The 26,951-nt window shown below is 39.3% G+C and overlaps 2 protein-coding genes across 8 annotated transcripts; both read left to right on the top strand.

Annotated features, from left to right (window-relative positions):
• Window positions 1-7,934: 7,934 nt before the first annotated feature.
• adgrg4a (adhesion G protein-coupled receptor G4a) lies at window positions 7,935-13,545 on the top strand. The gene is made up of 12 exons (XM_073486574.1): window positions 7,935-8,128; window positions 8,241-8,406; window positions 8,962-9,061; window positions 10,035-10,117; window positions 10,233-10,278; window positions 10,382-10,485; window positions 10,809-10,927; window positions 11,202-11,470; window positions 12,108-12,213; window positions 12,500-12,780; window positions 13,202-13,303; window positions 13,397-13,545. The coding sequence occupies exons 1-12, from the start codon at window positions 7,935-7,937 to the stop codon at window positions 13,543-13,545; spliced, it is 1,719 nt and encodes a 572-aa protein (XP_073342675.1).
• Window positions 13,546-15,157: 1,612 nt separating this feature from the next.
• Window positions 15,158-21,028, top strand: LOC141013693 (uncharacterized). Of its 7 annotated transcripts, none has more exons than XM_073487513.1 (5): window positions 15,158-15,242; window positions 15,902-15,978; window positions 18,174-18,375; window positions 18,472-18,825; window positions 20,336-21,028. In XM_073487513.1, the coding sequence occupies exons 3-5, from the start codon at window positions 18,186-18,188 to the stop codon at window positions 20,371-20,373; spliced, it is 582 nt and encodes a 193-aa protein (XP_073343614.1). In that variant the 5' UTR covers window positions 15,158-15,242; window positions 15,902-15,978; window positions 18,174-18,185; the 3' UTR covers window positions 20,374-21,028. The 7 variants fall into 7 exon arrangements, with proteins under 7 accessions (XP_073343614.1, XP_073343617.1, XP_073343613.1 ...); XM_073487512.1 differs by having other exon boundaries at window positions 15,232-15,305; XM_073487515.1 differs by lacking the exon at window positions 15,158-15,242 and adding an exon at window positions 15,251-15,269.
• Window positions 21,029-26,951: the final 5,923 nt, after the last annotated feature.

Raw genomic sequence — 26,951 nt, 5'->3', positions numbered from 1 at the left:
TTATTCAGCCATAAATGAATCATAAAGTTAATTATTACTGTGTTTCAAGGGTGAATGCAATTTAAAAGATTTCTTTTTCTTTGTGTCACCTTTCAGCTGATGAAAACTTGACTGGAATCCAAAGTTCTGCGTTTTTTGTTTGCTGTCATGAACTCCGTCAGAAGCCTGTATTCTCTAATCATCCGTCTGTGTATACTGCTGTCAGTGTGTCTCCTGGGTTCAAGTAAGATTCAGACTAATTAAATAATTATTGACATAGTATATATGGTATGGTGCCAGCACTTTTAATGTCTTAAAATCCAGTGTTCAGTGTTCATTGAACTGAAAGAAACTGAAAAACAATTGTTTGATGACATGTACTACTTTCAACATCTTGATGGTATTGGAGCTTGAATCTTCTTCTACCTGTGTGTTGTTTTCAGGTGCCTCTGCCAGCTCCAGCCTGTGGGGTAAGAAGATACATATCAGAGAAAGTACGTGTGCGTGGCAGCTACAACCAGGGACTGTAGTACCAGCCCTTGAGGAGCTGAGTGTATGTGTGCGTTTACGCTTCGATTTAGGATCAGATTGGACAGGTTTTGCCTACAAAGCCCCAGGGAGAAGAGTAAAAGAGCTGGGACTTCAGGGCACATCTGAACATCTGGATGTATGGCTATTTGAAAAACACCATCGCTTGGAAAAACTGAACTCGAGTCAGTGGTACTCCGTCTGTCTCACCTGGTCTGGTCAAGCTCAAAGGCTGCGGGTCTACATAAATGGAGCCCTTCAATATAATGCCACTGTGGATCGCCAGCAGCTCGCCCCAAATGGCACTCTCACTCTGGGGGTGTCTCATTTTGTAGTCCCAGATGGTACAGTGAAGCCAGAGACTGGGACTAATCTGGTCGGTTATATCGGTCGGTTCAGGATGTGGAGCAGAGAGTGGAGCGCCGAGGAGCTGAGCGGGCAGAGCTGTGCAGATGGAGACGTGTTGAGCTGGGACATGAAGCAGTGGAAACACGACTGCCGCCCTCCTCAGCCTGACAACACCCTATACTGTGGTAAATACAGTATAACCTTTTTCTACTGCATTTCACTGAACTGAAAAAGATTATTACTCACAAGGATTCCTCGCCTGTTCACATAAAAAGCAATCAACTGTAGGTGAGAGTTGAATGAGTGGGCTGTTCAGTAACTACAGTTTAAGGTCAAAGAAAAGGCAAAACATATTCCTTAGTTCACTCAGCGGGTCATAAACCTGTTCACAGGTCTAATGTATTCCTCTGGAAATATTTTAAAGCAGTCTTTGCTTTTGTTTTATGTTTTTTTTTAGCATGGTCACTCTACAAAATCACAATGTGGACAGTCATACATCACACTACAAGGCCCGACAATTGTTCAGTGTCACTGGAGGAAGTCACAACAAACTGGGTATGAAGAATATATGTACAGTGGAATTCAGCAATGAAAGAGTCAATTTTTGCCTGTCAAAATAACCTGTGTTTACCTTTCGCTGCCATCTCTTATCAGTTGGAGAGTGTTTTCCCTCGCAGCATTGCTGTCCATCACATCGTTGTCTTGTCACCAAGGTAATGCAACTTCTGTTTAGTAAAACAATCCTCTCAGGAAGTGGTAGTCAAATCCTTGACATAAAGGATCATTTTTATGTGGACAAATAATTTTTTTAAAAGCTCTGTTAGATAACATTACTGCAATATGAAAAAAAAGTACTCACTAAGTGGAAGAAACAGCATTATGAGGAAAACTTGCTTAAAGGTGCTATTCATATAGGAAAAGTAGATTTTTTTGAGTTTGAGGGTTGGGAATGAGACACAAAAAGCAACTTTTCTTACAAATAGGAAATTTAAAGTATCTAAAATAAAAGTACTCAATGCAAAAAAAAAATTATAATATCATATTATAATAAATTAGACTATACGAATATACGTAAGATTTTTTTCTTGTTGTAGGAGATCAAGGTTGAACAGATTTGAACTACTGTATATACTGTTGCATAATTTTATCTACAGCAGTGCGTTATATTTGGGAAACTTCACTTTTTTTTCTCTGTAAAATCTTAATTTCTAAAGTTTTTCGTAGCCAAAGCTGTCAAATAAATGTGTAAAAAGTACAATATAAATTTTTTGAAATGTTGTCTAGTGAACATGTAAAGTATGAGGAGCTCAAATTAGTTCTCACGCACCGAACAATATACTTCGTCCACCACTTCCAGCTGGTTTCTCATTATGATAGAATAGCTGTGTGTGTATGACTGACAGGTGATTGGTGAATTATCAGTCTAAACATATACTGCGACCATATTCCTGGGCAACGTCTCCGTCAGTAATTTCTGTTATCTGTGTCTCCTTATAGCCCTGACTGCCGTGGGGTTAATAATTCTGCTGCTCTGCATGTGCAACAACCTCAGGTACACGACTGTTACCCCTCAGTCTGATTTTCCACAGAAGGAAGCAGCAATATCCTCAAAGACCAGCTAATTACAGAACAGATGAAAGTCTTTCTTTAGGTAGTAAGTGAAGTCATATAACCTTTAGATAAAGATTTGAAAAACTTCTATTTTCAGAGATCGCAGGCATTATCAAACTCCCCCTGTGACAAATGGTAAGATGAATTCAAGAGCTTTACAAAAAACTTTGATGATTAAAATAATTCTGGTAGGCTAACCCGATTGGCACAAGATACATTTACATGTAGGTTTGACCCACTGCATTGTGATTAATCCCCAGTTTCTGGTCTGACGTCTATGTGAAAGTGGATCCTGGTGATAATGTTGAAGTGGTTCAAGCGAACATCACTGAGTTACTGAATCAGTCCTTCTCTTACAACTTCCTCAACCTGACAACTGACCCTGATAGCATCAGCGTACTACCTGTAGGTACGTATTCTCTGTGCAGCTCACGTCAGTCCTCTCACATACGCCTGTAAAATGCACTCACTGTTGTGTTTTAGTGGATACCTGCACCAGTCAAAGATTAACCAAACATAGATTTTTATGACCATTTTTATTGCCAAGAAAAAAGGATGTATGTCTGTGTCCCATGAAGTTGACCTTTTTTTTTTATCAGAGGTGTATTTGCGCACATAATTGTATTTGTTTAGTTCTTGTATTTTATAGACACACAGCAGACTCTGGGTACAACTGGAATTAAATGTATGCTGCATAGATACGCTTATGAAAACAGGAAAAAAGATACCGTACACCTGCAGAGATACGTAGAGCGAGAGAACAAATAAGACATGATGCTATTTCTAACTCAGAATTTTCTTTGCATATTCTTTTGTAGCTAATGATTTACTTTGTTTATTTCAGAGTCACTCCCTGTAATGACAGAACCAGCACCAACTATCAGCACTGGTGTAACTACATCAGGTGAGCATGCAAGAAAGAATAAAACGATGTTCGTGGTGTATCTGTAATTACAGTAGTTGTAATTCAATTTTCATAATCAGGTGAAGACGATCTCTTTGAGTCGTTGTACTTTCTTGTAAACCGTGTTTTTCTGATTCACAGAAGCAGGTCCAACTCCTAACATATCAACGACAGGCGAGCCTTTGGATATCAACAAGACTGCCTGTCAGTTCACTAAACAACTCAGATGAGTCATTGTGTTTGTGCATCCTCTTCATTCTTCTTCTTACGTCCTCCAAAATCAAATATTTTTCACTAAAGGCAGCATTAAAACCCACAAACAATACAGGCTTAATTTGCAGGATTTGTCGGTTGCTATTGCAGAGACAGGGAGAGTAGCAGAGGTAACTCTTTAGGAAGCAGCGTTTACCGAGAACAAAGCAGTGGATCAAATAAAAATCATATTTTTTGATTGTATCACTGCAGTTATTTTCTGAAGCACAAGAAATCACACCATCACCACCTCTGCAAACCTCCGCACAACCCTCCAGATTTTGTGTGAATACAGCCAAAGTGCAATCTTCATTCTGCCTGCTGTTTGTACTCTGCTCTGCCTGTGTGTGTGTGTGTGTAGCTCAGCCCCACCCTCAGTCAAACAGACACACAGGCCTGCCACTCTTTATGTCAGAGGAGGACGGAGATGCAGACAGCGACTTAACCTGGTCGCTATATTTCCATAAAGGCCCCACCTCACGCTTTTATTGGTTGGGGTGTACACACCACTACCTAAAGTTTGACAGAGCACACTGAAATAAGAAACAAGAAAATAAGAAAATGCAGGCAGAGTCTCTGCAAATACTGACACCACCACTCACTTCTAGTCGGTCATAAGTGTTGATTGAGAGGGATTCCTTTCTTATGAGTCTATAATTAGTTTTTAGTTTCGGAAAATGTTGCTTATTATGCCTTCAGCAATGCATACTATATTGTTGTTTTTCGAAATTATTGCACATGACAAAAAGTCTGTGTCATATCTGAGTCAATGATGGATCTGTAAAATAAACCAGCATCTCTCCGTCAACAGTAAACCTACCTGGAATTTACCGTCTGTGTTGCCCTTTGTTGCATATTGCCTGCATGTTCACATAAAAACTAATTTTTCATAAATGTACAAGGATAATTATAGCGCTCCACTGTCTCTTGCCCTTTAACAAAAGTCTGTAAGGATAATCATTTATAAGTTTGGTTTTAGAACTGTTCAGTTTTAGAAAGTGATCATCGCAGCACTGTGCGAGAGACATCGCCCACAGGCACCTGCGGTGACTCATTTCCATTTCTGTTAATTTCTGTGACTGTCCTCCGCGTGACTTTTACAGTCATTGGTGTACAGAATGAACAGTATTAAGGACAGGACATTACCATGGAGGGAGGCTGGAGGAGGCTTTTTTTTTGTTCCTCTGTTCCTAAACTCTTCAACAATTTGGTTCTGAATAGTGACAAGACACAATTGTTAACACGCACCGCTATACTATCTGTGTTTTCATTCCTGCAGATGGGCCTGATACATTTTTCCGAGTAAATATGAACTTGAGTATGAGTGGCAGTCCAACAAAACCGAAGGATATTATTGAGAACTGGGTAAGAGACACAAATGACTGCACTTTAAAGGTGTCTTGACTAAAATGATGTGAACAGTGAGTTATTGGAATAAAAAGTCTTGAACACAAGGTTAATAAGGTACCACCATTTCCACAAGGTTTGAAGCTTTGAAAAAAAATATTGATTTTCATCATGTCAAGCTTACATTCAAGTCTTTTTCTGCAAATACATCGAGAGATTAGAGCGCTGCAGCAAACTACTCGAGCAGCTTCAAGAGACTGATTGCTAAGTTTCTTCCTGCAAAACATGTTTTGCTCACACAACTTTTTCTGTGAAAGGAACAAAGTCACGCACTCACTCCAATCACTTGAAATCTGTTGCAAACTTCACCACTTTTAAAGCGACAAAATATAAGACAGTTGATTGTTGAGTCTCGTCCCCAGGCTGTCAAGTACTGGTGATTTGGGTTGGCGCCAACTCAAAGCGTCAGTATTTGAAGATCTGGAAATCTGCACTAATCATGTCCTGTTTTCAAATGTAATGTTTTTTAAATGTGTGCTTTATTGTAGCTTGCTGAACTCAGTTTTACCTTCCTTTTATCTCACTGGCTTAATCTCTTATTTTCATAATAGCCCTTCCATGGATCAGTGTTGCAAATTAGCATCTGCTATAAACTCAAAGACACTTGCATCAGACAGCTGTTATCAATGTTTACTGTATCTGTTCTTATCAAACAAACCGTATTTAATAAAAACGAAATTAATAATTTTCTCGGGCTAAAGGTGAAACAGCAGCTGGAGGTGAGTCACAACAGGATGGTGCTGAATGTCATCATAAAGGAGAAATATGGCAGGTGGGTACTGTTAAATTAATTTAAGGTTTTTAATATTAGTCTTATTAAAGACTTGGCTGAGTTAATATTAATCTGTTTTATTTCAAAGGTACATGGAGCAGTACAAAGCGCTCATGGTGAGTATGCACTTCATTTTAAAAGCAAGACACGATAGAATTACAAGATAAAAAATAATTTTGTGATTGGGTAATTGGCGTTAAACCTTAACAGCTGATATTTGGAATACAACATCTATTTGTTTCATCTCTTTTAGATTATCCCAGGACAACAAAAACAGTAGGTGACTTAAAAAAATTAAAGAATAACAATGCTGAAAGCTAGCTGCACAGACTGTTTTGATTTGTATTTAATTCAGAATTTGCCTGCTGTGGTTCAATATGTTGGCGTTACCAGTAATTGTGCGTTTCATCCGTAGATATTACTGCACCTTCCATGTTCAGGAGCACATCATGAAAAATGTGACAGAAATCAAAGCTTTGATTGATGCTGCCTTGACATCAATCTATAAAAATGACTCCATTACTATGCAAACTACGGATCTGGTGATCAAGCACATAGGTAAGATGGATTTCCTGACACAAGTGAAAAGGAGAGGTGTATATATATGGAATAAGTTTTGAGGACATGTTCTTTCTCAGAACCAGACAACTGTTTAGAAGAAATTACTTCAACGATCTATGGAGAGTATATTTGGCCTGAGGCATTTCCGCAAGAAATCCAAGAAATGGGATGCGTGAAACCAACATCAGAGAGAGCCTACAGGCTTTGGTAAGACATTAACTTCCATTTACCCAGTGGTTTTTATATATTTGACCAGGATAATGAGGATTGAATTGTCAGACTGCAGCATTATGGCAATAATCAGTCAAAACAGTGAGTAAACCAACAGGATCACCGTGCTATAACAAATGATTTAGTGTTTTACTGACTGACAATACACACCGGTATATTACATAATGCCTGTCATATTATAATAAAGCATATGTTGGTTTTAGTTGAGATAAAGTGCACTGTTGATGGGTTTATTCACACCAGCCCTCTCTGAGAAAAACGATGGGCAAAAAGTGGGGATTTTCTTTGTATATTGCTGTATTTACTGGTACAGATCTTGTTTATCTCTGTCTCAACAATCTGTTTACCCAGAGACAGCTCGGCAAGACATGAAAATTCCCTCAATTACAATGTCCTGTTCCAACAGATCCTCCCACTCTGCACACAAGCTCTGATCACACATGTAACGCTGAGGGAGCGCTGCCAGCCTGCAGCTCAGGCAAAAAAAATCAATTTCCTACAAGTGAATTATTAGAGCAATGAAGGGCTTCGATCTTCCTGACTTCCCCTCTGCCAAATTTGATATGAATATCACTCAAGGGGCTAAATAATATGGGTAATGAGTTTTATGGTCTCTTAGTGAATCACTGCCTCGATGCTTATTAAGACTAACACACAATCATCAAGAGCAGACAGGTATTTCATTTTTTTATCACCCTTTGTCTGATGCTGACTGAGGAGGAGGCCACAGATAAAATGTGCGTTAACTAGAGGATAACCGACCGGAAAAATAATATTTCTGAATACATCTGTTGTATTTCTGATGCTTCTGATTCTCTTCTCTCTTCAGTAAGTTGGACATTAAAACTGACACAACCAGGTGGACTCGTCCTAATATGACAAGCTGCCACCCGACTAGGACCATACCGGGCCTCAGAAATATCACCGTCACTATTGGTGAGAGGATCACTTACGCACACAAGCTGGTTAATTTAAATTGCCTATGGTATATTTGTAAAGGTGAAATATATGGCCTGCACTGACCAAAACAAAAGTGCATGTCATAGTTTGAGTTTGTGGTTTTGCTATTTCCTGTTTTATTTTGAAGTTCTGTCCTCGGGTCATGTTTCACCTTCCACTTCCTCCCTTTGTCAATGTTTCCCACCTTTGTGATTGTCTGAACCTCGCCGACGTGTTTCACCCGTGTCCAGTTACCCCTACCTCCCTTGTGTATTTAGTCTATGTGCTCCCTGCTCTCTTTGTCAGTTCGTATGTTCAGTTTTCATCTAATTAAAACCATCATGTGAAGAAAAGCTTTAATGGCGTGATTGATTTCCAGGTAACGCGGCTGAGATTGTGGACATGATTAAAGACCTTGTAGAGGCTCAGTTAGGTAGCAACGATGAGCTCTCTGCCTCCGATCTGGACACGGTGGTGTACAAGCTCGACGAAGTGGTTAAAGTCAGCATCATCACACCTGATGTCGGTGCTGACATTGTCGATATTGTTGCCGTTATCCTGCTTTCCAAAACTTACATCACTCCAGTGGCTAACAGGTAAGTGGTGTCTGGTAAATCTCAGTGCATATAAACCCAGAATGAACAGTGTGTTTCTCCTAAATCCTAAATGTTTGTTCATTGATAATCTGTCTTTTGTTTTGGGAAAAAGTATCCTTAATATGACGGAGGAAATGGGGAACAATATGGATTTCCAAGATGAATCTGTCAACGTCACAGCACCATCTTTGGCCCTGTCAATGATCAATGTGTATCCAGATGAGTTCAAGGGCCTCACTTTTGGTGTGTCCTCCTTTTCTTCAAACCTGACCCCAGAGGTGAGACAGTAGAAATGCTACAATATGCGGTAAAAGGGGTCAGCATTTTTTTCTGTGAACAGCAATAGCAAGACATCCACAAGCAGAAGAAATGCCCTGTTTTAAAACTTTTACTCAGCTCTACCTGACTGCTTGAGGATGATTTCTGTTGAGTTAAGGTCATTGATGGACCAGGAAATGCAGGAGACAATATTTACAGACATGGCCTCAAGCAGTATTGGCACATTAGACTTTAATTTGAACAAGAACCTCTACGCTGACCCATTCGCACACACTCAATCATCAGGAGCTATTTGGGGTTCAGTATCTTCCCCAAGAGCATTTTGACATATAGACCAGAAGAGCAGGGGATCAATCCGCTGACTTTTTTGACATGTGGATGACTCACTCTATCCCCTGAGTCACAGTTCAAATAATTTTTAATATAAACCTTTTCCACTGAAGGCCTGTCGGGGATTTGAACCCTGGACCTTTTCGCTCCTGGAGCAAGAATCATATCCGCAGACCAACAAGACTCCCTGATGTGTCATCTTGGTTTGTTTGTTTTTTCCTCAGATTTTTCTCGACCAGACCTTTGTGAGTGATCCGTCTCCTGACACAGTTGCAACTATCTCTTTGCCCTCTGCACTCCACGATCATCTCCTTCCTGGACGAAGTAATACAACTCGTGTCCAGTTTAACTTTTATGGAACACAAGAGCTTTTTCAAGTAATTTCTTATCTCTTTCTTATTTTCTTTGTTGTTGCTGCTGTTTTCTCTTTAAATGAATAGATCAACACTTGAGAAATTAGCTTATTCGCTTACTTGCAGAGAAATATATAAGATTGACACCACTTCTTTGGGATGTTGGATGAATAATGAGCTACAGCCAGGAGATGATTAGCGTAGCTTAGCATTAAGACTGTAAACACAGTCCGAAGGTAACAAGAACTGCCTACAACCACCTAACAGATTTTATCTGGAATGTTTAATCCGAGTAAAAAGACTGTAACATCAACAATTTGAGGTTTTATGGAGGAACTATTTCTTGACCGGGTGCAGTGACCCCCCTGGAGTCACGTCACCTTGAGCTTTGCAGGTATCCACAGGGAAATAGCTGGTTTTGTGATGATTTAAGAAGGTAAAAAACTGAGTCAGGGTAGTTGTTTCCTTCTGTTTACAGTCTTTAAGATAAGCTACGCTAACTGGCTGCTGGCTTTAGCTTCATATCCACCATACAGACATTAGAAAGGTGTCAACCATCTTCCCATTTACAAATTCCTTTACATTTAAGAAACAACAACAAAACAAAGTCTGCTCTCTCTTACTGTTGCATATTTTATTGAGTAAAAACCTTAATTTAGACCTCTTTAAATTTTGCTACAATATCTACTTACTGTGATTTAATAGGCATTAATCCCTTACGAATATTTCACATGTGGAAAATTGCAGTTTCTCATGTGAATTCAATGTTCATTTTCACAATTGATGGGCATTTTTTTTAATGAATGAATGAATGAAAATGCCCACAAGAATTGTACATTTTGGATCAGAATTTCTACATGTGCGAACATGACAGCTGGTTTATTTTTAACAGGACCCACTCACAACTAATTCAACACACGGCTGGACATTGAATTCCTATATAGTGTCTGCCAGCATCAATAACAGCCTTGTCAGCAACCTAAAGGATCCAGTGGTGGTGACCTTCAACCATCATAAATCCAAACAAGTGAGAAATTGACATATTCAGTTCACCGGTTAGAAGAAGTGTGTCGCATTTGACTCTAAAACAATCATCACTTCCCTGATTTATTAATGTATTTATGTATTTATTTTTGCTACAGCCAAAAGACAAGGTTCATTGCATGTTTTGGGATTTTCAGAAAAACGGTGAGTTCATTATTATTTATTATATTTTAATAAAGCAAGCAAGTGATGTGTATGTTAACAGCTTTTAATCAAATGTGTTTGTGTGTGTGTGTGTGTTTGCCAGGCGGACAGGGTGGTTGGAACAGCAGAGGTTGTGATACCCACAGTATTTCTCCTAATCGTACCAGCTGTCTCTGTGATCACCTCACACATTTCGCTGTGCTCCTGGTGAGTCATGTCTGCCTTTCACAAATGAAACCAGGGAACAAACAACTCCCACTGGCAACAACATACTGTATGTGCAATCTTGGCCAGTTGCCGACTGCTTGCATTTATCGCTGCCAATTATCCAAGATGCTGATGCGTCACATATACAATATGTAATCACATCATTTTTTTTCACAGGATTATGATGGGAAGATTTTGAACAGCTTGGAGAGCTGCTTACCTTAATGTCATCTTTGGTACTACCACTAGGGGGCGCAAACTCTGGCTTTAAATATGCTTTATGTAAAAAGTATATATCGCTTTATTTTTATGTTGTTTTTCAGGATGTATACAGAACCAACAGTGAAGTTGACAGTCAGATCCTGACAGTGATCTCTTATCTCGGTTGTGGTATATCCTCCATCTTCCTGGGCATCACGCTTCTCACCTATCTTGCTTTTGAGTGAGTCACTTGAAGAACTAACACTAACATACTTATAACATGGAAGAAAGGTTTAAATTGAAAAGATGCATCTTTGCTGCAATAACCAGCTACAAGAAAGATATTGCATGAATGGAGATTGTACATTAGCTGTCATTCTGGCCAAGAAAATCCTATTCTGCCTCTTTGCACTTGCCTAACACCAGCAAATCCAGAGGCTTCTAAAAAGATCTCAGGCTTTTCATTGATCTTTCTCTTCCTGAATTGTTCCCTATGTTTTTCTTCTTCACTTCAGGAAGCTGCGCCGAGACTACCCATCCAAGATACTCATCAACCTGTCTGCTTCCCTGCTGGGGTTGTCCATGCTTTTCCTTCTCGACTCCTGGCTCTCATCCTTCTCCAACTACGGGCTGTGCATAGCCACTGCTGCAACGCTGCACTACTTCCTGCTTGCTTCTTTCACCTGGATGGGCCTGGAGGCGGTCAACATGTACCTCGCACTCGTCAAGGTCTTCAACATCTACGTTCCCTCCTACATCCTCAAGTTCTGTGCTGTGGGATGGGGTAAGACAGAACTTTAGGTGCTCCTCTCTGCTCCTCGGCTTTGGTTGGCTGATTGGGTTCAGGAATGGATTTGATTGGTTGGGGTTGAGTTGGTAGCACTTCATTTTACAGATCTGAAATTTTTACTTTTATTTTCAAATAATCTGGATTTTTTTAATAATTGAAGGTTATAATAGAAATGTAACTGAAAGAAAAACTACTTTACAACCACTCTTTTACAATTCTAAACATTATCCTGCCCTTTTTTAAAATTGTATTCTTGCCCTTAGACAAATTTCGCTTTTATGCACATTCAGCTGACCTACTATAGTTTGACAGCTCTCTGGATTATGCTTGCAATTTATTTGAATGTCATCAAGTGGAAGTGTACAATAGAAAAATGTTGTTTTTTTAGTCTTTAATTACAAATAAATTGCATAGTTTCTTTCAGGAAACTTATTTGAGATCACTAGATAATGAAAGACACATAAATTAAAGCATTATGCTGGCGTTCAACATGATCCAGGGGTCGTAGACAAGCAATAACCAGTGGATTATTGCAGGAACAAATGTTGGTAATGTATGTTTCTGCAAACTGCGGATACATAAGGTTTAATAAGCTTAATAATAAATAATAAGATTTTTTTTTTTTCCACAGGTGTTCCACTTGTTATAGTCAGCTTGGTGCTGGCCATAGATAAAGATGTCTATGGCAGCATTACGGCTAAGGAGGCTTCTGTGGCGCTAGAGTCCACTGACCCATTGTAAGTACGAGCAGTGAGTGAGTCACTTCTATCTTGGGAGTATTATGTCCAAATCATGTCATATAAAATGTGAATTTAGCTTGTGCCCGATAAAACTAATTAAATAATTTGGCAAAGAAACTGAGAAAATTACACACAAAAAAAAACCACACAGGTGACAAAATTCAACACTCAGCTGTGTCTTTTACACAAACAAAAAATGTAGTTGATGGCATTTATCATAAATCCCAGTGTGCCTTACATGATGACCAATCCTCCCCCTCCCTCCCTCCCTCCCTCCCTCCAGCTGCTGGCTGCAGAATGACGTCTACTTCTACGTGACGGTGGTGGCATTTGTTCTTCTGATCCTGTTGTGCAACATCTCTGTGTTCGTCGTGGTTCTGATCCAGATCAGACAGATGAGGGTCAATAAGCGCTCAGCAAACAGCCGCAGCTCTCTGCATGACCTGAGGGCGGTGGCCGGTCTCACCGTCCTGTTGGGTCTGACGTGGGCATTGGCTTTTTTTTCCTTTGGGCCAGCCAAAGTGGCCATGATGTACCTGTTCTCCATCTTGAACTCGTTGCAGGGTAAATATGAGCTGTAGATTGGTGTTATACTGTATTAGTCACAGAAGAGTGAGTCATTTTTAACACATCTGTCACTCGGTTAGCAGCATGATGTCAGCATGTGTTGACATCGACAGACCACCATGGTGATTTTGACAGTTTATCTGCTTGGTTTTAAAATGATTTCATCGTCATTGTGGGAGAGTTTTCTCGACTTATAAAAACATGTAATGATGAGGTTTTTTCTTTTTTGAGAAGTTACAGGAATGTGAAGAAAATGGCACTTTAAAGAGTTCAGTTAAAGAATATACATTAACGTGGAACTTGGAAATGACACAAAGTACTGATAGTGAAATGAAAATTAAAAAACAACAACAAAAAAGAAACATTTCAACAGACAGGATGACAGATGTGTGTCTATATCTCTGCTCTTTTGTCCCAGGGTTCTTTGTGTTTTTGTTCCACTGCCTGATGAAGGAAAATGTGAGGAATCAGTGGAGAATCCATTTGTGCTGTGGACGTTTCAGGGCCAAAGATTGCTCAGGTACCATTGAGAAAAGCAATGCTTGTGGATGTGGAACATATTGAAGAATAACGTCCAGATGGTTAATGACGCCTTGTTTTTTTCTGTTTTCAGACTGGAGCCGCACTGTGACAGCGGGCGGTCGAGGCAAAAAGAACATTCTTGTTAACTCTGACTCAGTCGCTTCTAACAGCACCTCCACAGTCAGGAAGGTGTCGGACTCCTCTACAGGATCAGCACCAAAGCACCACCAGGGGGCATGAGTGGGCCTCTAGATGTGTCGTTCTGGACAGCTCTCCCTTTCAGGGTCCATCGCTCAATCACAAACACTTAGCTGAAAATAGAACAGAGCCATGTCTGTAATGGGCAGGGAGATATCACATCAACTACATTTTAAGGGACACTCCTGAACCTTGCATTAAAATCCGCCTTGAAAAGTGCATACTGTGCTGACAGTCAGCTCAAAGCACAGTAAAGGTGTGGTTTGAGAAATGCACATTTTCTGCAAAAAACACTTATTTAAAACGGCCAAAAGCCTTCAATCTAGTTCGTCTTCAAGCTCAACAAGACTGCTTTAACTGTTAAGTTGAATGACTCATGCTTACATAAAGGTTTTGTGTTTGTAAACGTAATGTTGCACAGGAAGCATTTATAAGATGGTTCCATTTCTGAAAGGACAGTATCAGTAACCAATAACTGTTTTCAAGTACAGTACATGAGAAACTTTAACTGTTCATGATGTTTCCTCTGAAGATCATTTTAAAGGTATTCTTAATTTAAATGATAATAAAATATTCATGTAAGTTTTGTCGAAACATTTTGTGCGATTTTATATTTATATAATCTCAGCAGTGATTTGATCTTAAACATGTGCGACCCCATCGCCAGAATAAAACTTTCTGCAAACCATGAATATTCTGTGATACGCGCTCGTGGTCTGACAAACACTCGGTTACGATCAGGAAAATATCGTGTTTTGGCGTAAGATGGCTCATGTGGTTGCCACAAACACGGCTGGAGATGTCCCAGTGTCTCCTTAAACATGCTTACAAATGCTGAAACGCCTGTAACATGTACTGTAATATGAAAGTGATATGATACATTTTGAGCAACTGTCAATATGTATGACAAGATTTCCACCCAACAAGAGCACCACTGATTTTTCTTGACTGGGACCAGTTGTGTGTAAAAATGAATAATTGTTTTCTCCTAGTGGTGTCTTGTATAAAATATTGTAGAATAAAGATAATAGCATCATTTGCTAACATAAAATCTACAAAATGACAGTAGCTATTGCATTTATATAACAGCACACTGATTGTCTCATACTTTCTTCATCTTGTCCATTTTCAAAGATAAAATTGCCACATGGGACAATTTTACCCCCACCAGAGGTTTTGTTTTCATCCATGTTTGTTTGTTTGTTTGTTTTTGGTTGGATGGTTGGTTTGTCAACAGGATTACACAAAACCTACTGAATGGATTTCCATGAAATTTGGATGGAGGATGGGTTTCAGCCAAGAATATGCCCCATTAACTTTTGGTCTGGATGGATTAAGGAATATTTTTTCAGAATTTGGGCTTGGGTAGGGCCTAAACAGATCAGAGTTTCTGGCTGGCAATCTAAGGGGAATGAGGTTCTCAGTGGGTCAGGGGTCAAGTCAGAAGGGGAGAGAGACAGATTCAGAATGAGGTTGAGAGCCACCTGGGTGTCATTCCCCACCTCTTTTAAGCCTTCACAAAAAGGGCGTCGTCACACCACGACTGGCTCGGAGGGAAATGCTCCAAGCTGCTTCCACTCCTCAATCAGGAGTCAGTCTCCCCACCCTGCACACAGGTGATCCGAATCCCCTGCAATTAGTCTTGAGGGATTTTGGAAAATCAGCCCAAAACAAAGAAAGATAGCAAGTCTCAAACAATGGGACTGCTACAAACTCATGGATCTTGATGAAAAAATAAGGTATATTTAGGTGGCTGTTGTCTATGAGTGAGTGAAAAAGGGGATTGTTGGGCCTTTGTGGAGGTATGCGCTCTACTGAGTGACATTCCAGTTAATTATGTTTTAGTTTTAACAGACAAAGACACACTTTTTTGCAACACAACTCTGTTCCACCTGTTAGATCTGCTGTTGTTACTGTGAGTATAAAAAAGCCAGTGGATGCACTCATACAAAAAAAGGGGGGGGGGCAACAGTGAACGATTGCAGCGGGAGCAAAGAGATCCACAAGTAAAGGTCCTGGGTCCTTCAGCTTGTGAAGCTCCATTGATAATGAACATGAAGTGTTTTTTGTACTTTAACACATTAATGTCATGGCCTACGTACAACTTTTTAATAGTGTGACTGAGGAATGTTTTAATAAGGTGTCATCCAGGCTCAGGAGAAACCTGCTGGATGACATTCTGCTCATAGCTGTCTGCATTCAAGAAGCACCACACGCCCTCCCAGTCAAACACAACATGTAACTTTGGAGGGACAGTGAGCAAAATGTTTTGCATGTAGAGGGGAGGAAGAAAGGACAGGCTCCCGATTTTGCTTCTTCGTATCCAGTAAAAGACGCTGATGTTTAAACTCAAGCCAAGTGACATTTTTTCCAACAAACTTGGCTCCCGCTCATGTAGGTTAACACGTCGCCTTTGAACGACCAGCCGATGCAAAGACGCAGTCTCTGGTCACCTTTGGTTAATCATCAGGTCAGGTAAGAGAAGTTACTTCAAGTATAATGGTTTGGTTCTGAATTCACAAACTGTTTGCAGTCCAATAAGCAGTATGTTAGGGGTTTTTTATCTGCATTATGGCATGGATGTACTCTGATTATTTACACTTCAGTCGGAGCTTCTCCCAAAATAGGACACTTTGATTTCAGCTTCCTTAAACCCCTTTTCTTAACATGTTGAATATCCCACCACACCGCCCATGAATTCTTCTGTTGTTAACATTTGTGATCATTTGGTGCTAGAGTGACCAAATTAAGCACCAACAGCTCATTCTCAGGTAACACTTTATAATAATCATCATTAATAAATGGTAAATGTATAGTTAAATAAACTGTAGTTCAAAGTTATTATACTGTTGCCAAACAATGAAATGCTTTTACAAAATACTTTGTAAATGTTTTTTTTTAATACTGTTATTCATCTACAAACATTAATTGGATGGTCATTATCTATTATCTATATCTATGAATGTACCACTTGTTAATAATGGTTATTTTAAAGTGTTACTGGTTTTCATGCATCAAAGTAAAATATATTTGTACGAGACAGTTTCTGAGCCATAAAAATGAGCAAAATGAAAGGTGCACTTTACACTCTCGCTGTGTTTGTCATTGCTTGTGTGCTATAATCCGCCTGTTTCAAAGACAGCCGTCAGCGGTCGATGTGGTGAGTCATCCACGGCAAGTTCAGTTTTAAAATACTTCAGATGATGTACTGAAGCACAGTTTAAGTTTGATTTGCCTTTTCAACGGGGATGAATAAAAAGGTTTACTAAAGATATACTGTCGTCACTTTTACCAATTAAAAAAATGTCACGTCAACATTAAAAATAGACCAGGTGGTACGTAAGTCAATAAATCCTAAGTATGTACAGTATCTGAAATGTAGGCAGAGAGATAATGACACCTACTTATCAATGGCATACAGGAGAAATATGTTTTAGGGGTTTGAGAGAAACAATATATGAAAAGCTTTTCATCACTATACTGTTTGATCCACATGTAGAAATTGTAATCCACATGTGGTAATAGCCAGTCACATATGAATGTATTGAATTCACATGTGAACATTTTCATTTATATGTGAAAAAAAAGCCAATTACTTGTCACTCAGTGGCTAAGTTGCATTATGGCTAATGTAGGCACAAGGTTTTCTGAAAAGGAAGAAGAATGTGTGGAATAAAGAAGGTGATATCTTTTGTTTGGCTGTATTGAATTTAATAATTGGTTTCAAACTGTCTATAATGAGTATAAGTGCAATGCTAGACGGGTGAATTGCTTTTCAAAACCTACTGTATATCACCCACAATGCAACTGAGCCACTGAGCAAGATCGCTGGAGGATATTTATCATATTACATGCAGCTTCCTCTGGAGCCACAAAAGGCTTTATACTACTTTTTTCACATACTGTATGCTGTCGTACTCCCCAAGATCTATAAACACACTTTAATGAGGAAAACTGATTGAGTACCAGCAACACGCAAACCAGACCATCATCGTACATTCAGTTTGATTCGTTTGATGCAGGAAAACTACATGGTTAGGTTTAGGTTAAAATAATAATAATAATAATTATGTTACGTAAATTCAGTTATGAACGTACATACGTGTAACTGCAGTTACGTAATATACATGACGTAAGTTAACACGGTTTGTAAGTTAGAATAACTCAGTTGCGGTTACGCACTGGACACAAACAGCTGTATTACTTCACCTGACTTCCTCCTTTGCCGCTGTAATAATTAGTACAGCCACTAGAGGTCGCCGCTTAACAATAAACAGAAACATGGGTCGTAATAAGCTGCTTTTACAGTCGACCTATATGCTCATTTTTTCTGATGAGGATGTGCCTGGACATTATTTTCTTTTGACATGTCTAAATTTTAGTTTAAGTATGAAGATAGCCAATTGCATGTGAAAACGTCCAATTCATATGTGAAATTGTGATTTTTACGTGTGAAAAGGCATTTTGTAAGGGCAGAGAAAGAGCAACAGAAAATATGGACTGCTACATTATAAATTAAGCTGTCTTTTGTGTGACTTCAGTAGAAATATCTGTTCTTGTGTGGGTGTTGTGGAGCAATACAAATGTATAACTCATGATTAATTAGATAAGATACTGCTACACTTTATACTGAGCATCTACCAATGTTCCTGTTCGCTCTGTGATTTCAGTCGCAGCTGACCATGCAGGACAGAACAGACAGCCCGATGGCTGTGAAGGTGGAGAGGCATTCTCAATATGTCATCCTGACGTACTTCCAGGGGGACATCAACAGCATGGTGGACGCTCACTTCACCCGTGCTCTCAGCAATGTCTGCAAAGCCAAGGCCCCGGCAGCAAAGACAAAGAAAATCCGTAAAACTATTAAATTGGGTAAGCACACAGAACCCACAGACCTTCCTGACCGAAGGCAGCACAATCAATCCCGTTCATCCACCCTACATGCTGTCTGTCTTTGTCCCCCTACAGAGGAATCCAGCACTTGTCAGGGGAGTCCTGCTGACCCTTACTTAGAGTCACAAGTTCCTCCACGACATCTCCTGACCTTCAGCCCTGCAGACGACGCTCCTGACTCGTGGCAATCGTTCACTACCAGGGCAGGAGAAGGCCCAGGGTTGCCGTCCATCACGTACTCCCTGTCCCAAGATGGGTTGACTCTTACTGGACAGCAATACTCCACATCCCTGCTCAACCTGCTGCATAATGACCGCGGTGACATGGGACCCAGCATGGCCTCCAGCTCCAAGCCGGAACTGCTTCCCAGCTGGACGGTGCCGCAAGGATTTCGAGAGTCCGGGGACCCTGCTATGGGCTTTGAAGCTGGTAAGCCTTCAGATGTAATATAACAGCTTTGAAAATGTCTTTAAACCAATAAAATAACTTCTTTTTAGATATTAACTATTAACATTTCCTTGTTTAAAGGGATTACTATTTTTGGGCACCACTGCACAACCTGTGAAAACATTTGTGTCTGGCTCTGTGGGAGCTTTCCAAAGTTTGAGAAAATAACCTTCAGGTGATGTCATGATGGTTATCTTACCAGAGACTCAGAGACATCAAATTAGCAATAAAAAACTATTAGAGTTAAAGCTGGTGTTGGTAGCATTGGAGAAACCGGCAAGGGCAAACTAGATTTTGTATCAAACAAAACAAATCTCATTTGTTTTATTGATTACTGTCAGAATGTTAAGAGATTTTCTACAAATAATTCAGCAGCTTTAAAAAAGATGTACTGAGATGGATTATGGGAAGAGTTTTTGGATCTCTAAGTAAAGACATCTAAGCCTCTGCTGCATCAGTTTTGACCATCTTCTTGACTTCAAGTGTGAAAATTCAGCAATTTCAAAATCCTGAATTCCTTAAAAAGGCGCTTCAACTCTGGTTGCTAAATGGCACATAATCCTAAAACTAACCATTACTGCCTATTATGTTGGTGTGTGTTTATATTTTTCTGTCCCCAAATGTAAAGTAGAAGCATTGTAGCAAGTACTATCTGAGCTTTGACTGTAAACCATTGCAAGTTTTTTTTTTTAAATCCCTTGACAGACAGTTGAAGCCTCACTTGAAAAATCCCTTTGTATAACTGTAAAGCATATTATGAGCCACTTTGCACCTGATTAAGATTTAATCAGGAATGATTAAAAAGCAAGCAATCAAGCAAAACTATATTTATATAACGCGTTTCATTTCAAGTGAAGCGCACCGCGTCAGCTGACACAGAAGTCGCAGGCATAAAATCTCCGAGTTTAAAGATCAAACATTCGACAGAAGTAAACGCATTTAAAAGAAAACAGGTAAAAAAACATGTGAGGTAAAAAGAAAAAAACATGAATAAAATAAAAAATAAGAAAAATAAAGAAAATCAGCTGACCAGTAAAAATGAGTAAAACTACTAACTAATAATACTAATTAAAGCAAATTAAGAAGTAAGACTGAAATAAGAAAGACGATTACGACTGTTATGTAATACAATACAAAAAACAACCAAAAAATAAATAAATATATACATTTATTTATAAATATATAAAAAAAACCAAAGGGAAAAAAAAGTCATTCTGACCAGCAACACCTACTGACTACTTAAAGGCAGCTGGAAAGGAATGCAAATTAAGAAAAGTAATCACTCTGCAGGTTACACAAGACACAAGCTATCATTATCTGATCCCGTTTCGAGTACTCATTGAGTATTTGTTAATTACCACTTAGTCCCTTGAGTCCTTACTCGTTTCCTGTTAACCTTTCAGGAACGTCTTCAATCAGCATGCTTGATTGCAAACTTATGTATGCATTAGATCCGCTTCGAAACATTGACCTTTTGCCTCTTCCCTGTCAGGACGGCACCTGGACAAGAAGGACTTGTACTGGTATTGAAGAGAGAGCAGCTGGAGCAGCGAAGAGCCTCAGCCACACCGCATACCTGTTGCTCTCTAAAAAGCACCTGGCTTTTCTGTTCACTCCGGTAGCTGTCAGATATTTTCTCGTCAAACAGGCATGAGTGTCACCTGGGAGAACACACGGAAGAAACAGCAGGGCCCCGCTCTTTTATTCCTCAGTAAAATGACCTCAGCATTACTAACTGGAGCAAACTTTCTGAAAGGGAACATTCACTGACAAACCTGTTCTTCAACTCTGTCACTCCTCTTGTACACTGTATACATAGTTGCTTCCTTTTTATTTTTGGAGCCGGATGAAGGGCATTTTCTCGTGCTTTTAAACAGGCATTTCTCTTAGTAGGCCTATACAAGTAAATAGACCAGTATTAAGTTAAAGTGTGAACATTGTGAGCCTCTTGTGTATAAATGTTGATGTTAATATCTGCCTTTAGTTCAATGTTATATATCTGAAGGAACAAAAATGAAGGATGGTAGGATGAAGGATATGTTGTTTTAACTGTTGTTCCGTGTTGTGTAATAACGTTTTCTTCCTGTAATCTTATGTAACGCACTGTATTTAAGTTTAATCATATACAAATGTGTGCTAAATATCTGAGAAGACAAATAAAATAAAAAACTCAAACAGCACTCAATGTTAAGTAGAGATAGCTTTCTAATATATTCATTATGTGAAATGACTTTAAAGCAATAGAGATATAAAAAAAAACACACTTTCGATGGCTAGAAGTAACACATTTTTACTTATAACGTGCAATTTTGAAAATTAAGTACTTTCCATTTATGCTTAATTCATTTTAGAGGCAATTATTGTACCTTTACTTACGTATGACATATATACGCCACATTTATCTGACATCTATGGTTACTTTTCAGATATACATACCTAAAACATATGATCAATTTATAAAATATAACACATTGTTATATGTTCAACTACTATTACGAGGTACACCAAAACAGGTCTGACGTAAAACAATCAAGCAAGTTGCAGTTTAAAGAAAGATACATTTATTAACTGACAACAACCAAATAAAGGGAAAAACCCCTAAACAATCGAAAAGCTTTAAAGTGGCCTCCTGCTCAGTAATGACCCAAAATATCATGCTGACAGCGACAATTCTGTATAATAGATACTTCTGATACCTTACGTGCATTTTCCTATAAATATACATTCCTCTGAGCACTTCTATCATGTCCTATAGATTTATTAAATATAAATGACATGTACCCACTGAGTAGTCGAGTAGAGATCGTCTGTTGTGTGAGAAAACCCATTAGAGCTGCATTAGAGTGCCACTCAGTCTGTGATTTCTTAAGTGTGTCAGGCGGAGATGAGCTTCAAATGAGTCCATACACGGGCTGTTTTCCGAGGACACACACTTTTCGTCATCGTCGCCATCCATAATGTTCTCACCTGTTTGTTCCTTTGCCTGTTCACACATCCACGTGGCCTGTTTCATTCAGTAACCCAAGAGAAAGACGGTGCAGAAGTAGCCTAATTAAAAATGTGGAACTTGTGAAGAGCGTTTTTAGTTCCACTCAGAAAGTCTTTTGTTATTATTGGAGCATGGTCACACCTTGAGTTTTAACTGTACCTGAGGCTCTATGAGGAGCTTCATTAGACCTTTACACAGATGGTACTTTTTGAAGGGTGTTAACTGAAATTTATTTTCGGCTTGATGGATGGAAATAAGGTGCCATGCCCAACAGACCAACACATGTCCCACTGGTCTGAAAGCCCATTAATCCAACAACAAATACCCATTGCTCTGAAGGCCAGTTGTTCTGAAAGTACACACTCTGCTGTCACCAACTAACACGTATATTCTGCTTTCTATTCTCTTCCAACATCTCGCTGTTATATTTCAACAATATGCATGTTACCATCAACCGAATGTTTCTTTCGTCCGCCATGTTTCAGCTACATACGACATCAACTCTGCAACTCTTTAACCAAAATTTTCTCCAACTTTCTGAGGTGTTGCTCCAACTTTTTGTGAATTTTCCCCCACCTGAAATCCATTTTCCAGATTATTCTGACTCCTCGTGAACGCACTGTAAAACAACAACCTCTGAGACAGCAACCTATGAGCTGAAAATGGCAAGCTGCCCTCACCTGGTCGCTTACAATACAAACCTAAACAAGGTAATAAATGTTACCGTGACGGCAAAGGTCACCTGAGAAGGGTCATCTGAGTGCATCCTTTTCTGCATGTCCAAAAAATACATTCAGATATCAAGGGCAAAAAGTGCTAACATGTGCTCATTAGTCCTGAACACAAAGTGGAGCTAAGGCTCAACAGACAAATTATCATTATCATTCAGATTTATTTGCCTTAAAAAAGGAAATGTAGACATTTTCTGAAAGATTAAACACACAATGACACGATAAGTTTTGTTTTCACCTTGATCCATTTGAACACTAAGACCGGGACTGTTTCTGTTGCCTTGTCGACTGACACACGTTAGGATGATGAGTCTGATATGTTAAGTATCGGATACATGACGCCAGTATCCACATTTCACTACAGACACCATTCGTAGCTACATATGGAGCAGCAGTCACCTCCACATGATGGGTGGGTGGATTATTGATGGCGCTGTGCTAATATTAGTTTCTTCCCATCTGGTACAGTATTCACTATGAATGGGTTGCCAAATGTGTTCCCGGGGGCTCAAGGACCACAAACCCGGTGCAGGCATTGGAGGATTTAAGAGGCTTTTCATGAGTCTGTGCTCAGGGTCTCAACATCGCACAATCAGTCCAAGGATTCATCATTTCCTGAGCAGAGAAATACCTCAACTCTCAACGGTGAGGAACAATACAGTACTGTATATAGGCACCATCCCCCAAGCTGCATCTGTGTGACATCTCCTCATCAGCTCTGGTAATAAATGTATCTACTATCTGGTGAACAAAAGCAAAGAAGATGCAACGGAAATCACTTTTTACACAACTTATTATTACTATCTCATTATTTCTTTTATCTCAGGTTGATAATATCCTCTGGAATAATGATTGACAAGGATTAAAAATCATTATTTAAATTTTTCTGCTGTGCATGTGGACATTTCTACAGTGTTTCAACATGTGTAAGTGCAATTGTAACTGTTTATGCTGCTGTCTTAGCCACAGTTAAATCAAGGATCTATATTCTGGGGCATTTCAGAGCCAACAATATACGCTCAACAAAACAATCCTGTGACATAATCCCACTCAGAAGCTGCACCGTGGCTCCGGCTCTATTCATATTCTATTGATCTTTGTCTGAAATGATTTCTGTGCTTTGATTATGAATTTATCTCTTCACTCTCTAACCTTTCTTTGAGTATCAGCCAATATCTTTCTATTGATTTTGTCTGTGTGAACACCCTGTTGAGAATATTTTATGTCATCTTTGCACAAATACAGCTCAGAGTTATAAAAATCACAGTAAGCTGATTTGGTACAGGCAGACGAATAAAAATTAAAGGGCAGACTGACTTATTATTTACAAGACAAAGACGCAGTCAGGCAGGTAACAGAACAAAAATCGAGTTCAAAGTGCTGTATCGTAGGCAACTGGACTTGTTTCAGTTTCTTTCCTCGCAAAGAGGCTTGGCGTCTTCAGAGCGGCAGAAGCCTCTTGGATGAGAGGTGAAACATCTTCAAGAAGCTGAAACAAGTCAACAAGCTAGGCAGCAAAAAACTTGGAACAAAAGGAGTAAAACGCGGAAACTGAACATGAACACAGGAGAACAGATGAACTGACGATGAGTGAGGGGGAAACACAGGCTTACATACAAACTAAACTAACGAGGGGATGAGGGGCAGGTCGAGAGACACTGATGAGGATGATGTGAAACACCGAGAACACACAAGAGGATAAGTGACTACAAAATAAAACAGGAAATAACTAACCAGACACCAAACCATGACAGATGTTAAGCAGCCTCCGTTGTCAACAACAAAAATCATGCAACTTTGTAGATATATATATAAATCTGGTTAATTAAAACTTTTGGAAGAATTTGTTAGAATATGCTTCATTTAGTTGGTTTGTGAGGTCGCTGGCCGTCTCCTCCAGATGAGTTTCTCTCAGCTCTCAGACAGTCTGGATGGATGGACGGTCTTTATTATCCTCATTTGGATTTTTTTCTTTTTCTTTCCTTTTTCTTTGTGAAAGATGCAGCTACTGATGGTGATGCATTCTCAAACAAAACAATCATGTGTTATGTGGGAGCCATCCGGTCGTCCTTGACTAACCTGGTTGGCAACTTCAGTTCCGTTATGAAACATCAGACTTCACTGCTGCTGCTGGAAAGTTTGAAAGAAGAGGAAATTATTGTTGAATAAGAAAAGCACACGATTAAGAATTTTCTCCTAATGTTAGCTCGCTGTTACAGATGTAAAAAACGAATACGTACAAATACAGCACACAGAGTAAATCTGAAGCAAAACCCTGCAGTCTTCCAGCTCACGCTCAGTATAACAGCAGGTGCTTATTAGCAGAACACTTCATTCCTCTTTCCCTTAAAGAGCTCTCATGGAGTAAGACAGATTCAGAGGCAAAAGAAGCTGCAGCAGCGATGGATTTGGAAGATCTTATTATAACGATTTTTGAATCTTCCTGGCATCTTTTGTCAAATATGACAGGAAGAAGATCGGCAGCAGGTGTCGAGGAGGAAGAGGCTGAGACAATCTGCATTACCCCAGAAGGCAGGTGTGAATTCAGCCGCCCTTCAGACTCGAAACCATAATCCCTCTTCCTCCCCTGTGTCAGGTGTAATCAGGCTGATCTGAGGACCATATGGGGGGAGGAGGTGAGGGGGATTGGGTCTGCAGTGATGACTCTCCCATCAAGCTTCCACCAAAGTCAATGATGTTGATTGCAGAGCAACAGGATTGGACATTAGGTGTTCATGGTTGGTGTGTGTGGTTTCCATCTGACACCTGATATTGAGATTGACAGCGATCTCTCCTGCGATAGTGGTGTCAAAGAGCAGAGTGACGTCAGTCCCTCCACTGTAGTTGTTAGTGGGACGAATGAAGAAGGTGGTGTGGTGTGGTGTGTCAGTGGATAATGATTTTATTAAATGTGTTATCAGTGTTTGTGTTCTTTCATATTCTCTCTAATTTGGTTTCAATTTGAATGAAAAATCAAGGAAATACCAAAAGATGTGACTGAATTTTGGTTTGGTCTAAAGGACTATACTGATGTTTTGGCACAATTAAAGGTCCAGTGTGAAGGATTTAGGGGGATATATTGGCAAAAATGTGATTTAATATTCAGGATAATGCTTTTATTAATGTATAATCACCTTAAGCTTAGAATCATTGTGTTTCCCTCACCTTAGAATAAGCCCTTGATATCTACAGAGGGAGCGGGCATCATGTTGCACCGCCATGTTTCTACAGTAGCCCAGAATGGACAAACCAAACACTGACTCTGGAGACAGCCTTCCACGTTTTTCAGATTTTTAACATAAATACTTTTTGGAAGGCAACTAAATTTCTTTAAAAACACGAGGGGTATTCAGTCGGTTGCCTTCTGCAAACTCACCGGTAGATGCCACTACATCCTACACACTGAATAATCAAGACCTTTCTACTACATCTTACACATTTACACTTTACATCAACCATTTGTTCACAGAACATTTTAGTTTTGTCAGAATAAGGGTTTCAGTGTTACACTGCTTTCAGGGTTTACCGTGGTATGAAAATTGATGCTAATCGTGTAATTTGGATATCTACGTATTGAATTCTACTGTATTAGTATTATAAAAAAAATACATTTAATCAAGTTTCAAATCTCTTAGGACATAACGTTCTGCGAGATTACGATAAAAGCATTTGTTAACATGTTTAAAATGGATCCGCTGTCTACAAATGCTGAAAATGACTGCTGTTTTGCTCTTGTAGGCGCGTTTTTGATGAACGACAGCAGTGCTAACTTAACAATTTGCATTTCCTGTGATGAGTCTACTTCAAAATAAAAGTCAACTTGCTTTTTTTTCTGTTTTCACTCCTACTCCTACTGATAATAACAAGTATAATAATTGTGTAATACCGTATACTGTGAAATTGTGATGGTCGTACCATGAAAATCTTGAATTTAACACTGATCTGAAGTTTGCTTGAGTGAAGTAATCCATTGTTGTGTCTGTTTTTGTGGATGTAGATGTGTTTTTGAGGTTAGAAAGTGCAGATCTTCACTTCCGTCACATGCAACAATAAATGAACTTTGACGAGTTATATACTTCAAGTCTATAAGTTCACACAATGCACGCATGAATAATAACTAATGGTCGTCCATGTTGAAAATGGTTCCCGCAATTTAAATAAGATCAATATACAAAACACAGAAAGAACAGTGGAGTGGTTCCTTTCTGTTATTGTGGATGTTGGTTTATGCTGTGCACAAAATAAACTGCTGAACAGGTGTGAAACTTTCTTTGTCTGGGGACTTACTTTGTGCTCAGCTGAAGCAGCTGTACGCAGCAGTCTGGCACAGAAAGCAGTGATGAATGTGAAACGCACAGCTTAGCAAAAACCATGCAGGCAAAGTTTGT

This window comes from Pagrus major, chromosome 18 (assembly GCF_040436345.1).
Source record: "Pagrus major chromosome 18, Pma_NU_1.0".
NCBI classification, from domain to species: domain Eukaryota; kingdom Metazoa; phylum Chordata; class Actinopteri; order Spariformes; family Sparidae; genus Pagrus; species Pagrus major.
This window is presented reverse-complemented; position numbering and strand designations above follow the sequence as displayed.